General features: G+C 37.5%; 1 protein-coding gene across 8 annotated transcripts in view; it reads right to left on the bottom strand.

The window, feature by feature from the left end:
• Positions 1-13,468, bottom strand: part of Nav3 (neuron navigator 3) — a 740,499-nt gene that overhangs the window by 25,860 nt on the left and 701,171 nt on the right. For 6 of the 8 annotated variants that reach the window (XM_085683469.2, XM_085683465.2, XM_085683467.2 and 3 more), the window contains 5 exons: positions 11,656-11,777; positions 10,887-10,907; positions 10,021-10,193; positions 8,345-8,498; positions 6,060-6,234 (listed from right to left, as the gene is read on the bottom strand). In XM_085683469.2, coding sequence (XP_085539595.2) covers positions 6,060-6,234; positions 8,345-8,498; positions 10,021-10,193; positions 10,887-10,907; positions 11,656-11,777 — 645 coding nt within the window. The remainder of the gene's footprint in view (positions 1-6,059; positions 6,235-8,344; positions 8,499-10,020; positions 10,194-10,886; positions 10,908-11,655; positions 11,778-13,468) is intronic. The other 2 variants (XM_048418403.3, XM_085683472.2) reach the window with 1 other exon arrangement.

Genomic DNA, 13,468 nt, shown 5'->3' with positions numbered 1-13,468 from the left:
GCTAGCCTAGAATTTATACAATCCTTGTCTGGGATTACAGATGTGAGCTACCATACTTTCCTCGAATGGTTTCTATTATATCAATAATAATGTCTAATTTTGCAAAGTAAGAGGCAAAAATTACTTAAAGATAATATAATTAATAAAGAACTTTTAGAGTTATGATGTATGAAATTTCATACAAAGTTCTATTATTATTATTATTATAACTATTAAATTATTTTATGTAGGGTCAATGCAGGGCTTTGAGAATCCTTTTTTTTTTAATTTATTTTGTGCTATTGAGACAGGCTTTCTCTTTGTAGCCCTGATTGTTCTGGAACTCCGTCTGTAGACCAGTCTGGCCTTGAACTCACAGAGATCCACCTACCTCTGTCACTGGAGTGTTGGGATTAAAGGTGTGCACCACAACTACTCTAAACTTTTTGTGTCTTTAGCAAGTACCCACCCATAGATTTTAATCCCAGTCCTCTCTTTTACTGTCATGTTTTAAGTCATCAAAGATGATCTTTACTAGAATGTAACTATTTTCTTAGATGACATTGTCATAGTCTTTTTCCTTTTTAGCTATTGTCTTCAAAAACAAACATTTACAGAATTATTTTTAGCTATTCTTTAGCAAGAAAGGATAACTAACAGTCCAAACAGTCTATGATGTATTTCCAAACGACAAAAATGAATTTATCCAAGAATAAAAGTGATTTTCATTGGAAGAGATGGAAATGTTCATCACCTTGAGCTTATAACTACAGAATGTATGTATATATTGAATTATAATACTTAAAAATGAGATAAATAAATGTTAACCTAATAAATTTGTTTCTAAAAATTATTTCAACTATTTTGTTCCAAATTTTTGGAGTTTAGAGCAGCACACCATTGGCTGTTCATATTTAAACTTCTTATAATTCATGGCCAAACTTCCTACTCAGTTGATCATAAATATTCATAACCCATAGTTACTCATAAATATACATAAGCATTCAGTAAATACTTTGTAAGCATAAAAAAACGTCATCTGGATACTGAGGTGTGTGCACATCAAAGTAGAAAAAATAAACTTCTTGCTTCTCTGGATACATGTTCTCAACAAAGTGATTTTAGAATATGCTGAAAATAAACAGGGTGGCAAAATGAACCGGAATTGACAGGAGAATGTCCTGGATAGATAGGCATTTTTATCAGAGGTGGGGGTTGGGAGTAGACCAGAAGGCTTAGAAGTCAGTTTTCAGCGAGCAAAAAGTCAGGAAAATTGATTCAATCAAAAAAAGTAAAGAAAAGGAAAGAAAAAAAACCCAAAGTGAAACAGCCTTATTTTAAGAACTGAGAATGAGCTTGACATAGCAGGAAATGTAATTCAGCACTTGTGAGAAAGAGATAATGAAATCAGAAGAGCACTCCAGTCTTAACTACATAATGAGTTCAGGTTTCATGCTTAGGGCTACTGGTATACCTTCATAAAAGCCTTAGCCTAAAACCACACCCATAAAAAACAAAGAAGTCTGGGAATTCTAGGAACATGTTCATGTCAGAGAGAAGACAGACGAGAAGGGGAGGGCGCGGTGTCCTCTGAAGTGATGTTGAGTGGGTAGTTGTCCTATAAATGGGATAGACTTTGTTTGCTCACCCGACATGTTTATGATTCACTTCATGTTATATTAACTCATAACAAAGCTTAAAATATGAAAATCTCCTAACAACTTAGAGTAAACACAACCTTTAAATGAATGAGTGATGTCCTTGGCCTTTACATAGATAGTTAATTAAGAAAAAATTAAGTCAAAACTCCAGAGGGTTATTCATCCAGAACAAGGTTTAAATACTACTTGCTGGGTATATGATCTTGAGAAGTAGGACCACAGTCATTTTTCTAAGGCTTGGTTTACATCTATGTAAAATGGGGTGGGGACTACCAACTTTGAAGGACTATTGAGGGGATGAAAGATAATATTTTTTAAAAAGAATTATCTTACATGGCTCCTAAGTGTTATTGTTTGTTATATTACTCCTTTCTCTGTGAGCTCAGTATTCAAATTCTCCTCTTAGCAGTAGGATGGTTATAACATGTCTCACTCTGATGAGACTCCCAGATCACCTGAGGGAACAACTCCCAGGAGAATACAAGCTCTAGTCATAAATTCTCTATAATTGTTTAGTGGAATAATAAGCTACAGTGATATGGGACAGAAGAAAACAAAAATTAAAGGACTATTTTATTGCCACTAATTTCATAATCCTTTGGTTTTATTGAGTCTTTGAAGCTTTTTGTGAGGCAAAAAATTATCTAAAAATTTATAATATATATATATATTAAAGTTTTTATCATGATATTAATGGCCATATAGAGTACTAACTAATTCTAGAAAATGGCTTCATATAGCTTCCTTTCAGGTTTGAGTCTCTATCAGGTGACAAGAAATTAAGTTTTTGAACTCTGGATGTATATAACAAATATTGACCCTTTAATCTCTTTGAGATGTTCTGCACATGGCATTCAAATTGTTTAACTTTTTGGCAGTGAATCAATACCATGCCTAACAGTGATATCTGAAGTCTTCAAAAGAAGGGTAGGGCCCCACAAGGATGATTCCACCATGACTATGATAATACCACTAAGCTTGAAAACCCAACCTAAAGACCAACTTTGGACTACAAAATGCTCGGGACAATTTTGAGGCAGCTAGCTGAGATGATCCAGTCTTATACACTACTCTAGACAGGACTTGAGACAAGTCCTGTACTTTCCCATTATTCAGAGACTGGGCTGGACACAAATGATAGAACTATCTCTCCTAGTACTTGACAATTAACCCTAATTTTTCTTTTCTGGATTCTCTAAAGATGCCATCAGCCCCAGACAGCAGGAAGCAAATTCAAGAATATGATGTCCACATTCCCAAGAGGTCAGGTGGGTGGTTTCTTGTTACTCAATGGATTATGGATATTCATCATTGTTTAGCACGGGGGGGGATTACAAATTGTTATTGGTTATGGTCAGGAAGAAACTTAAACAAAGAAAATTAGATTAAGAGTTCTTGTTTTGAAAAAGAAAATGGGGCATATAGATATAGTAGGATATAAGGGTATATTATATAATCTACTCTGAAAAGAAATAAGTGGGGTATAGAAAGGGGGTTAAAATGTAAATTTTTCAATCTACTTTTAAACCAAAAAAGCAACTATTAGTTTTAGATGTTTGACATTGGCTTGGATTATTTTGTATATTGATACAATGTTGAGATTATTTTTGTTAGAATATACTGTGCATACATCTCTAATCTTGTTCAAGGTATGATACCTATGTAAGTCATTTGACAATGTAATTCAAAATTCTAGCTCTTGAAAGCTATTATTACCAACTATTTAGGATAAAAAGGAAATACAGGTTAGCAACTTCTCACTTATTACAATTGAACTTATATTAGGTATATTTTCAAGGTCAAACAGAGATATATATTAGATAGACAAGTCATCTTCAAGCACTTCAGAGATCTACAGGATATGGTATTTAAGATGTTTTAATAACTAGGTTCTTTCCCTTTTGTTATGACAATGAGCAGCACCAGTTTCCTTCAGAGAAGATGAACAGCACTAAAGAATCTCCATATGGAGTTTACTCTCTCTGTGGCAAAGATTAGTTGCTGGGTAAGAGAGTGTTCTTGCCTTGACTGCTGACAATATGTAGTACAAACTGGACAAGTGGGATACAAAAAAAAGGACTGCTGAACTTGATCAACACAAGATAGGACAGCTCTTCCGAATATCCTGCTTCACAGAAAAGTCTGTCAGATATGCTAGGCCTACAGGCCAAAGACGGATGCCCCAACATTGCAGAAGAACCTTGGGTGACTGTCCAGCCAGCCAGCTGTTTCTGTCATTTCTTACATTCTTTTGGAAGCGGCTTGCTTACAATTCCTACTTACTCAGTAATGTTAATTTCTTCTTGCATCTCTGATGGAGTTTAAGACTTTATAGTTATAGTAACAGTTTTCATTTTTACCATAAGAGAAATTTTCAGAAGAGAAATTCTCTAAAGAAATTTAAAGTGTATAAGGTTGGGAGACATAAAAAAAATAGTTTTGGTAATACAAGTTAGAATAGAAAGTGAATTAGGTACAACTTTTGAACTCAGTAAGATAGGATAGATAAGGAGTATTTTCTCTGAATTGTTAATGGACTAGACATTGTCAGTATATTTATTGCCTATATATAGTTATTATGCTTATTACATATAGTTTTTTATATTAATTATAGCCTTCTTATTTACTTTTTAGACAAAAAATAAATGGGAAAATTGTTGACATCTTGTTTGTACAAATAAAGCTTGCCTGAAAATCAGAGGGCAGAGCTAGTTACTAGCTAAACATAGAGGTCTGAAGGTTTGTACAGACAGACAGGAAGTGATATGTCCGGGCAGAGAGAGTAAGTGATAAGGCGGGAGGAAACAGGAGCTCACCCTCTTTTCAGCTGGGAAGTCAAGTAGGTAAGGTGGCTGTGGCTTGACTCCTTCATCTCTCTGATCTCTCAGCATTTCCCCCTGTATCTGACCCTGGGCTTTTATTATAAAGACCTATTAGAACTCATGCTACACTATTGTCTCGGATGATTACAAACATATAAATGTCTAAATTATTTCAAGTGTTAGCTGTTTTCCTGGTTATATAAGGAAAGAAAGTATTTTTATAGCATTTTTTTATATTATGAAAGGCCACTAAAATAGAATTTTAAAAATTCTGACGTTTATTTGAAGATGTTAATAAAAATACCATCAATTTCAGCATTTAATATCATTTCCTTATCTTCCTCCATCTCATCCTCTGATCCTGTGCATCTAGGTGAATTTGATTTAGCATTCTGAGTCTATAGTGTTGTCTAGTTACGCAGGACCATGTATATCATTGGTTTCCAGTGTCATCTGCTGGTTGTGCCATGCAATTACCACAGATCCCCATGTAAACAATTCCTAAAGGAAATTCTATGTCTGTGATTGATAGTCACAGGAAGAGTTATATCTTATAATTGAATTATGCATCAGATATGAAGATGAAATTATGTCATATGACTCTATTTGAAATCGAATCAGGTCTGTACCCTTGTTCTATCATTAGTATGCGGAATACAATAAGAGAATCCAGCATGTTCTTTTCCTTTGTTGAAAATTTAATAGAGCTACAGAATGGGTGATAGAGGCGCATCATGCTCTCTAGCCAGCATCCTGAAGGATGGCACAGTCATTTAGAAGTTGGCTCTGTGCACCGAAAACTCTATTAACTGGCATGGAGTTATTTTTGTTATATTCATGAGGACCAATCACCATGGAGAATATTTATTCCTAGTCCTCTTATTCATGACCATAGAAGAAGCACTTCGCTGTGATTTTTAGACTGTATCTATCTCTAAGACTCGGTATTAGAGAATGCTCTTCTAAAATTACAAAGTGAGGTCCGAAGACTTGAGAAGGAGAGGCAGCTGGAGCTCGGTATGTTCAAGGTCTGTGTTGGCATTTCATTTGTATTTCAATAAACAAAACTGGCCCGAAGATCAGAGAGGAAAACAATCCCACTTATTAGTCTTACACACCTTTAATCCCAGTAGCCACACTAGTTTGCCATAGATACCGGGTGGTGCATGATTTTAATCCCAGTGGTGTGGACCTTTATTCTCAGCCCTAGAGAGGATTATAAAATGGGAGGGGACAGCTCACAGTCTCAGTCTCATTCTTAGATCCCGGGAAGCGGGATCACTATTTTCAGAATGAGGTCTAGGTAAGAGCCAGTGGTTGGTTGCTTTGATTTTCTAGTCTTCAGATTGAACCCCAATTTCTGTCTCTGAGTTTTTATTGATCATGCTACAAAGGTCTTCATAGATGATCTACATGGCTAGTTTCAGGTCAGACCTAGTCTCTTCAGAACAAATCAACAGAATAAATAAAGTGTATAAGTCTATATGATAAATTTTAGTTGTTTCTGGGAATTTTGAAGATAGGAAAGGCTTTCCTGACTCAAGGAGAGTAAAGAGGAAGCTTGCCGGACTTTGAGCACACACGTGCACTGACTCACCTGAGGTAATGGACTCTGTGATGTTCAGATTGTTGAGTGAAAGCCCTAAGGATTGGCGAGAAGAAGAGGATGATGCGGTGCTGGAGGACTCGGATGGAGGCCGAGCAGGTTTAGCTGTGTTACCGGTTTCTGCCTTCAACCGGTCATTTTCGGCTTTCAATATTTCAATTTCATTCTGTAGAGAAGATGTAAAAGGTGAAAAAAAAGTTTGATAAAATGACACACATTTTGTATCAGACTTAATCTGTATGCGTCTTAAATACAAATGTCAAGCAAACATAAGTTATGAAAACAGGATTTTATTCCAAAAGGGAAAAGAGAACCCTTCTCCACTACATATGTATGAGTTGCTACATTTTCCAATTCAGGCATAATCATTAATGACATTATTTGTGGTACTGGGTACTAAACCAGGGCCTCACACGCATGAGGCATAAGTTCCTTACTAAGCATTATGTTCCATCCTATTGCTAAAATATACTTTTCATAAATTTTAAAGTTAAGCATACAACTCAACATTTGAGTGATTGGCTTACATTTACAAGGTCCTAAATTCAGTTCTTGATCCTTCCAAAAAATAGACTGAAGATTGTTTATACTGGTGGTTAACTAATTTTTATACCTGGTATTTGTTCTTATTGTATATAACTTTGTATTAGGCTTAGGACTTTCTTATTTAAACAAAAGGGGAAGGTGCTATAGGAATTCCTACTGCCAAGAGCCTTTAAGTTACCCACCCACTTGGGCGTGGCCTCTGTTATACTATATATGCCAATGTAAAGCATGCGTACAACCTCTTCTGGGATTTGGTTGCTAGTCCCTGTTCCAGCAAAGGATTGTAATCTTTGAGTCTACCTCTAAATAAATAACCCTCCATTATACTCAGTTCTGAGCTAGTATGGGATTTCTTTTAAGCGCCCTTCTTAGATTCTAGCATAGATATAACAAACTGAGTATTCCTGTGTATTCTTTTAACCCCGGTTCTTAGTGGGGCAAACTGGGGATAGAGGCAGGGGATCACTGTGTCTTTCTGGCTTCTAGGCTACTCATACGTTCAGGGAGCAATCCTACCTCAGTGGGATACGAAAAGAGTGATAGAGGACACAAAGAGAGGACTTGACCTTCCTGCATATCTGCACTTACATAAGTGCACACACATGTGCTTATACATTCACAAAGACAAGCACAAATACACTACTCTTAAAATGGTTCCTAACACTTTCCTAACATTTTAATCTTTAAAAACAATTCAATTATGTGCCTATGTGTTTGTACATGGGTGGGTTTGTGCTTGTGAGTGTGCTGTCTCCAGAATCCAAAAGAGAGCGGCAGATTCCCTGGAAGTAGTGTTTCAGCAGTTTGTGAGCCACACCACTTGGGTGCTGGTAGCAGAACTCAGGTCCAGTGGAAGAACAGAGTCATCTGAATGCTGAGCCTTCTCACCAGACCTAATGTTATTACGGTTAAAAACCATATTAGACTTCCACAGGGCCATGATGCCGGTTACACTTCTGTGAATTCAGGCTGACTGGAAAAACCAGGCAAAGCAAAAGTAATTACAAGATGATGTGAGTTCCTTGCGCATCCTACCTAACAAAGGGAAAAGATTTTGTTTGGCAGAACCGGGCATGGCACTCATACAAACCACGGAATCCATTCTGTTCATCTCGACAGCAGTAGGTAAACTGCTTAGCACTTGCTTTTCTTATCTGAAGAGGCTGGGGGACCAAGTCATCCCTGCTTCACAAAGATAAGATGGAAGGAGTCAAAGCATAGACCCTTTCTGAACTTCGACTACTGATGCTCCCCAAAGTGCAGAGGCTTTGCTGTCAAAGACGGCGTTCAAAATCACTTCTACTCCCGTATCCTGAAGCCTGCAATAAATGCTTCTAGTTTTCCTCATTATTTTTGCTTTTCAGTAGAAAATGGGTAAAAGTCAGACTTCAAAATAACATCTTTTAAGAACCAACACGAAGGTAACTCGCGGGAAAGTAAAGAAACCAGAATCACAGCAGTTTTCTTAAAACTCAACTCCCTGCCTGTATCCATTCACTTGTCCGCGTATCTTGAATTGCCCCGTTTGCCCATTTGCCTTCCCTCTGGCTACCTGGATTTGAGCAAATGCCCTATTTGGTATTAACAACTGAGTTGCAAAGACTGAAAAAAAAAATAGACTGTGTTTCCATGGTGGTTTTAAAAGTAGACTTTGTTATCTAACGGCTGTGAGGAGAGAAAAGGCTGGCTTTTATCTTTTCGTTTGGCCCCGTGAAGGAGGATGCACAGACCTGCATCCGGTTCATGGCTTCTCGGATCTGATCAAGATGGTGAGCTGAGCTGAGGGCCTCCAGCCTGATGTCCGTTAATTTTAATTCCTTTTCTCTGAGCTCGCTCTTCAGCTGCAGAATGATCTCGGCCTCAGCCTCCGTGCATTCACAAATCCTAAAGGAAAGTCAGACACAAACTAGGTTGTCAGGGGAAGTCGAAGGATTAGGGAAAGAAATCATTCTTTTAAAGACTGAACTGCAGTAATATCCACTAGGTACAGACATTTTTTTGCTGTTTGCAAAACCTACAGCGAAGGAGAGTTTTACCAGCGCTCATCCATAGGTTCAAAACTGAAATCAGCTTCTTTTCTTTTCATCTTTTTGTCCTGTTTTCTGAAGTTTAAAGACAGTCTGGTATTAAGGAAGGAAAAGCGATCCTCAGAATTCCCTGGTGTCTGATATGGATAGAATAAACCATTGTGACATTTCACTGTGTGTTTGTCAAGGGGCTTAACCCTCCATTTGTAACACGAAATTCTCCTTTTTAAAAGCCAAGTCATTATATTCTCAAAATGTTGATTTCTCCCTTTCTAAAACTGTGCAAACAATAACCTTATTTGCTCCCATGCTGTCATTCAGCTTCCATGAAAAATCCAATATAAATATTGTAGAAAATAAATTACAGAGATTAGTTTTGGACATTTAAATAATGGATGAGTGTTACATAAACTTCCTGTTGGACTCTGAAGATTTAGGAGATCATAGCTAATGAAGCTAAGCCACCAATTTCAACCCATACCAGCAAGCTAGCTGGAAGCTGCCTGAAGGTCATATTCCCTATATCCTTACTGCTTTGTTGAGGTTTTATGTGTAACTTTGTTAGAGACAATCTGCCATGAGGTTTCTTTATATTAACTAATAACTTCCCCTGTTAAAATCTGAAGGCTTAGACAGTTGATCGCAAAAGTTTTCCTCATATAAGTGATGAAATTATGTAGTCAAAGCATCGTGGTACTGTTTTCTTTGCATGTCTGGGATAGTCATTTTTGCTGAGCATACAAGAACATTTGCACAAAGTGCTTTATAAAAACATATGAAATTATTTCACCAATTACATTTTACATGCTGTGTTTTTTTTATACTATAAAATTTGGCTACTATAGAAACGTCATGATATCTAGCACAACCAAAGACAAATGGATTTGGGGTTGGTTTGGGTAAATTGTTGTTTAGTTGAAAAACAAAGGGCTATGTGAAGATGTAAACACATGCAAAGGATTTTAGAAAAGGACAAAAAAATCCACCACGAGGTTAGAACCTGTGTCTTTACAGTTTCATGCAACACTCTCTTTTACCGGGATCTATGCTTGTAGATCACAGGGCCATTTTTTCGTTTCTTGGGTGGCCAGACAAGGGGTGACCTGCACATATGCACAGTTAGACAGACACATGGATAAATGCAAGTAAGAAAAAAAAAGAATGATTTAGAAAAGTGTAGGATGAGATTGTGAAACACCAGATACTAATAGAAAACAGAACAGAAACAAATATTGTCCATTCCTAGCAAGAATTATAATGATGGGTAAAAACAGATGTGTTTGTGAGAGCGACTCGGATTGCATTTAGGACGTAACCACTGGCCTTGGTGAAGTCAATTTCGAAATGTTGGTCAAAATGATCCAAAGGGGGTAACTTACGCTGAGGCCGACTGGGAGGGCTTCATGGACGTGGAACCACAGTCGCCAGCATTGTGGGGTAGCTTGGGGGATGCTGGCAGAGAAGAATCTGTCAGCTCTTCAATGTCTGAATGTGAGGAAGGCGGCTTTGTGGACTTTTTCTTCCCAAAGGCTTGTTTGAAAGAGCTTCTCAGCTGCAAGGAAGACAGAAGTTACTCTTTTGCCCATCTGAATGTGGAGGGATTATTGGCTGTGGGGCGTTAGTTAGCAGGCGCCATCCTAGCCACTGCCTGGGGTGAGTATACATAAGCGGAGTATTAACAATGGCGGCACAGTATCCCTAAGACATCAATACTGTGCTCTGTAGTTCCCTTTTGTTCTTGTATTAATCCAGCAGAGCGCAAACATGGAGGGCTTTTGAACAGTGCGAGGTCAAGGGCATGGCTGTCAGAGCACTCATTTAAAACTAAGTACCTTGAAGGGATCTCTGTTCCCAAGGCTTCTCTCTTCAAGGCAATTTGTTTTAAATGGCCACTTTAGCGCCACAATCAAGTCATGTCCTGCTGACAGTCCAAACTTAAAAAGCAAAATGAAATCAAATTCACCTAACACTTCATTAATTGTGATTTTTTTTCTTTTTGTGGCTATTCAGATTTCCAATTCCAAGACTATTCAAAACCAGAATTGGTATCCCCTACAGCTCTATTCAGAAAGTGGTTTTACTTCTCTTGAAAATTTGAGATTAAAATGAAAAGGCACAAAGAAAAGACATACAAGGTAATCTGTTTTTAAAAGGTATAAAAGCTGGCTGCCAAAATGAATAGCAATTCATGCCGAGGTAGGGTGTTTTGTAGATGCATGCCAAATGTCCACAGTTATATATTCACCTCACTTCCTCTAGAGTTCACCTTGCAGAAATATGAAAGAGTGTAGAATTACAAATCAAGGGAATGAAGGCTGATCAGTATTTTAAAATATTACCTGCATAAACATTTGTTTGAAACAAAAAGATATTTGTTTTCATTATTTCCAGAAAAGCACCAGTAAAAGTCTCAGCTAGCTTTGAGTGTTCTCAAAAAACTTCTGTGTGAAGGTTAACTTTTTTGTTAGAAATTCTGTTCTTTACTGTACTACCTTTTTGCTGATTAATATTGTCATAAATAATAAAAATATCTCTAGTAAATTTATGCATACTTTTTCTAAAGTTCATTTCTATATTCCCACTATGGTCTACTTAGTATTCCTGTTATGCTCTGTTAGATAAATACATATATGCCAGTAGAGACTAGCGCAGTTGATTTCTTATGGGCTGGTGCTTTCTTCATTGCACATTCGGTAGAGTCCGGGGGTTGGGGAGGACTTTGGTGTCAAGGCTTGGCCTTTCCCTCTCCCACCTCTCTTTCCACCATCCTCATCCTATTTGCAATCTTCTTCCTCATCTTCACTGTGATAAGGAAGTCCCACTCTTGCTTGCAGTCCTAGCCCCAGCATGTATGCCCTACAGCGCCATGTCTGCCTAACTTTAGAAGTAAAGAACCTGAATGGGGCTCTGTCGACTGCTGGAGATTTCTAACCCCTCCACCTCCAGTCCCAAGTAAAAAGCTTAGCTTTTGTGTCATCCTAAGTTTCTGACTGTCACCAGAGGGGATGTCTTACCCAGTTTTTCTTTTTCTTTTTCTTGGAGTCGGCATCATTACCACTGCCGATGCTGGAGTGGCTTGTGGCACTGTTGATACTAGAAACGCTTTCGGAGGAATGCTGTCTTCGGATGCGGAGATCTAGCAACAGACAGAGGGTGTCAGGTTCACTCACCATCTCAGTCTGAAGGCCAAGGGTGTGTGGCTTTCAAGCTAAGCACGACTTTCTACAGCCCACTGCAGTGCAGTTTTGGTCTGATGTATTTAATAAAGTATAACTGTATTTGTTTTAATTAACTGGGCCGTACCCGTGAAGAGTTAATGAGAATCTCAAGTGGGCCCATGGCACCAGTGGTTTGAAGAGTTTTGAGTCTAGTCCAAAGCCAAATGGCTCAGCTCTGTGATTTTTACCAATACCTAATTAGACAGCCCTTCCAAAAATGATTTGTTTCCAATGATTAGTTCCATGAAGCAAATGGAAATTCACAAGACGTGAAGAATGAATTCTGTTTCTCTAATATTTGTGCTATGAATAAAGTTACCAAGGCCAAATTCATTAATTTTCCACTTAATGGAATCATACCAGACCACTGCTGAAACATTCCTTGCAAGTCATGCACGCAAGCACTTCATTTCATAGGTGAGGGGCATGAACTGCAGAGAAGGTCTGTATATGACCAAGGTTAAAGAAAGGGCAAAGAAAAACCTCCAAGCAACTCATGATCAGATAAAACTAACTCCCCCCCTCTAACTCTTCATCTATGTGTTCTTAATTCCTGAGAAAGAGAGAGTGGAAGGGGCTGTTTGTAAATTAAACAGACAATAACTTTATTATAGTACACTTCTTATAGACACATCCCTGGTCCCTGACCCAACAATGAACAGTAAAATTAAAAGCAAAGCAGCTGGGCAGTGGTGGCACATGCCTTTAATCCCAGCACTTGGGAGGCTGAGGCAGGCGAATCTCTGTGAGTTCAGGGTTATCCTGGTCTACAAGAGCTAGTTCCAGGACAGGATCCAAAGCTACAGAGAAGTCCAGTCTCAGGAAAAAAAAAGCAATAGAAATGCTGGATGTATCCTGTTGTACTTAATTTTATTGTTAAAGAAATAAAATGTCTTTAACTACTAAATATAATCGGCACACAGTTACACACACGAAAACTGATAGTGTGACCATTGGTGCTACATTAATTTATACTTCAGCTTAGAGAAGATATTTGGAAGAGAAGAGCTTTTGGTATTCAGTATTTTATAAAGGCATCTACTCATCCCAAGTAATTAGCTTATAGCAGGTAGATATATTAGAATTAAACTTACATTGAAATTTTATCTATTTGCAACAACCTGATATTTTCAGTGGGACACTAAGAAAATTGTAAAGAACAATTTGCTTTCAGAAAATAACTTGTAGTATATTTAATTTGCATCAGTATAGGTTAGCCTAACAAATACACATTTTGATGGGACTTGCAGGATATCAAAAATTGCTATATAACTTTTAAAATGTTTCCATGGGAAGCCTCTTCTTTTCTGAAGGGAAGCAGAGTGGAAGTGGATCTGGGGAAGGGGTGACTAGGAGTCGGGGAGGGAGGGGAACCTGCAACTGGAATGTATTGAAAACAAAACCAAGAAAGAAAAGAATTCAAAAGATATAAAATAAATTAAAATACAATAAAACTAGTTTTGTCAATAAAAACATTTCCATAGAAATAATAGTGTGAAATAGAATTTGATTCATTTATCAAATTAATAAAAAGTAAGACTAGCAGATGTCAGTGGATAACAAATTATTCTAAAAAGTATTTACTGTTATCTAATTTCATACACACTCA

Source organism: Myodes glareolus, chromosome 26 (genome assembly GCF_982192425.1).
Source record: "Myodes glareolus chromosome 26, mMyoGla1.1, whole genome shotgun sequence".
NCBI lineage: Eukaryota > Metazoa > Chordata > Mammalia > Rodentia > Cricetidae > Myodes > Myodes glareolus.
The sequence above is the reverse complement of the archived record's forward strand: the minus strand, read 5'-3'. Positions and strand labels throughout refer to the sequence as shown.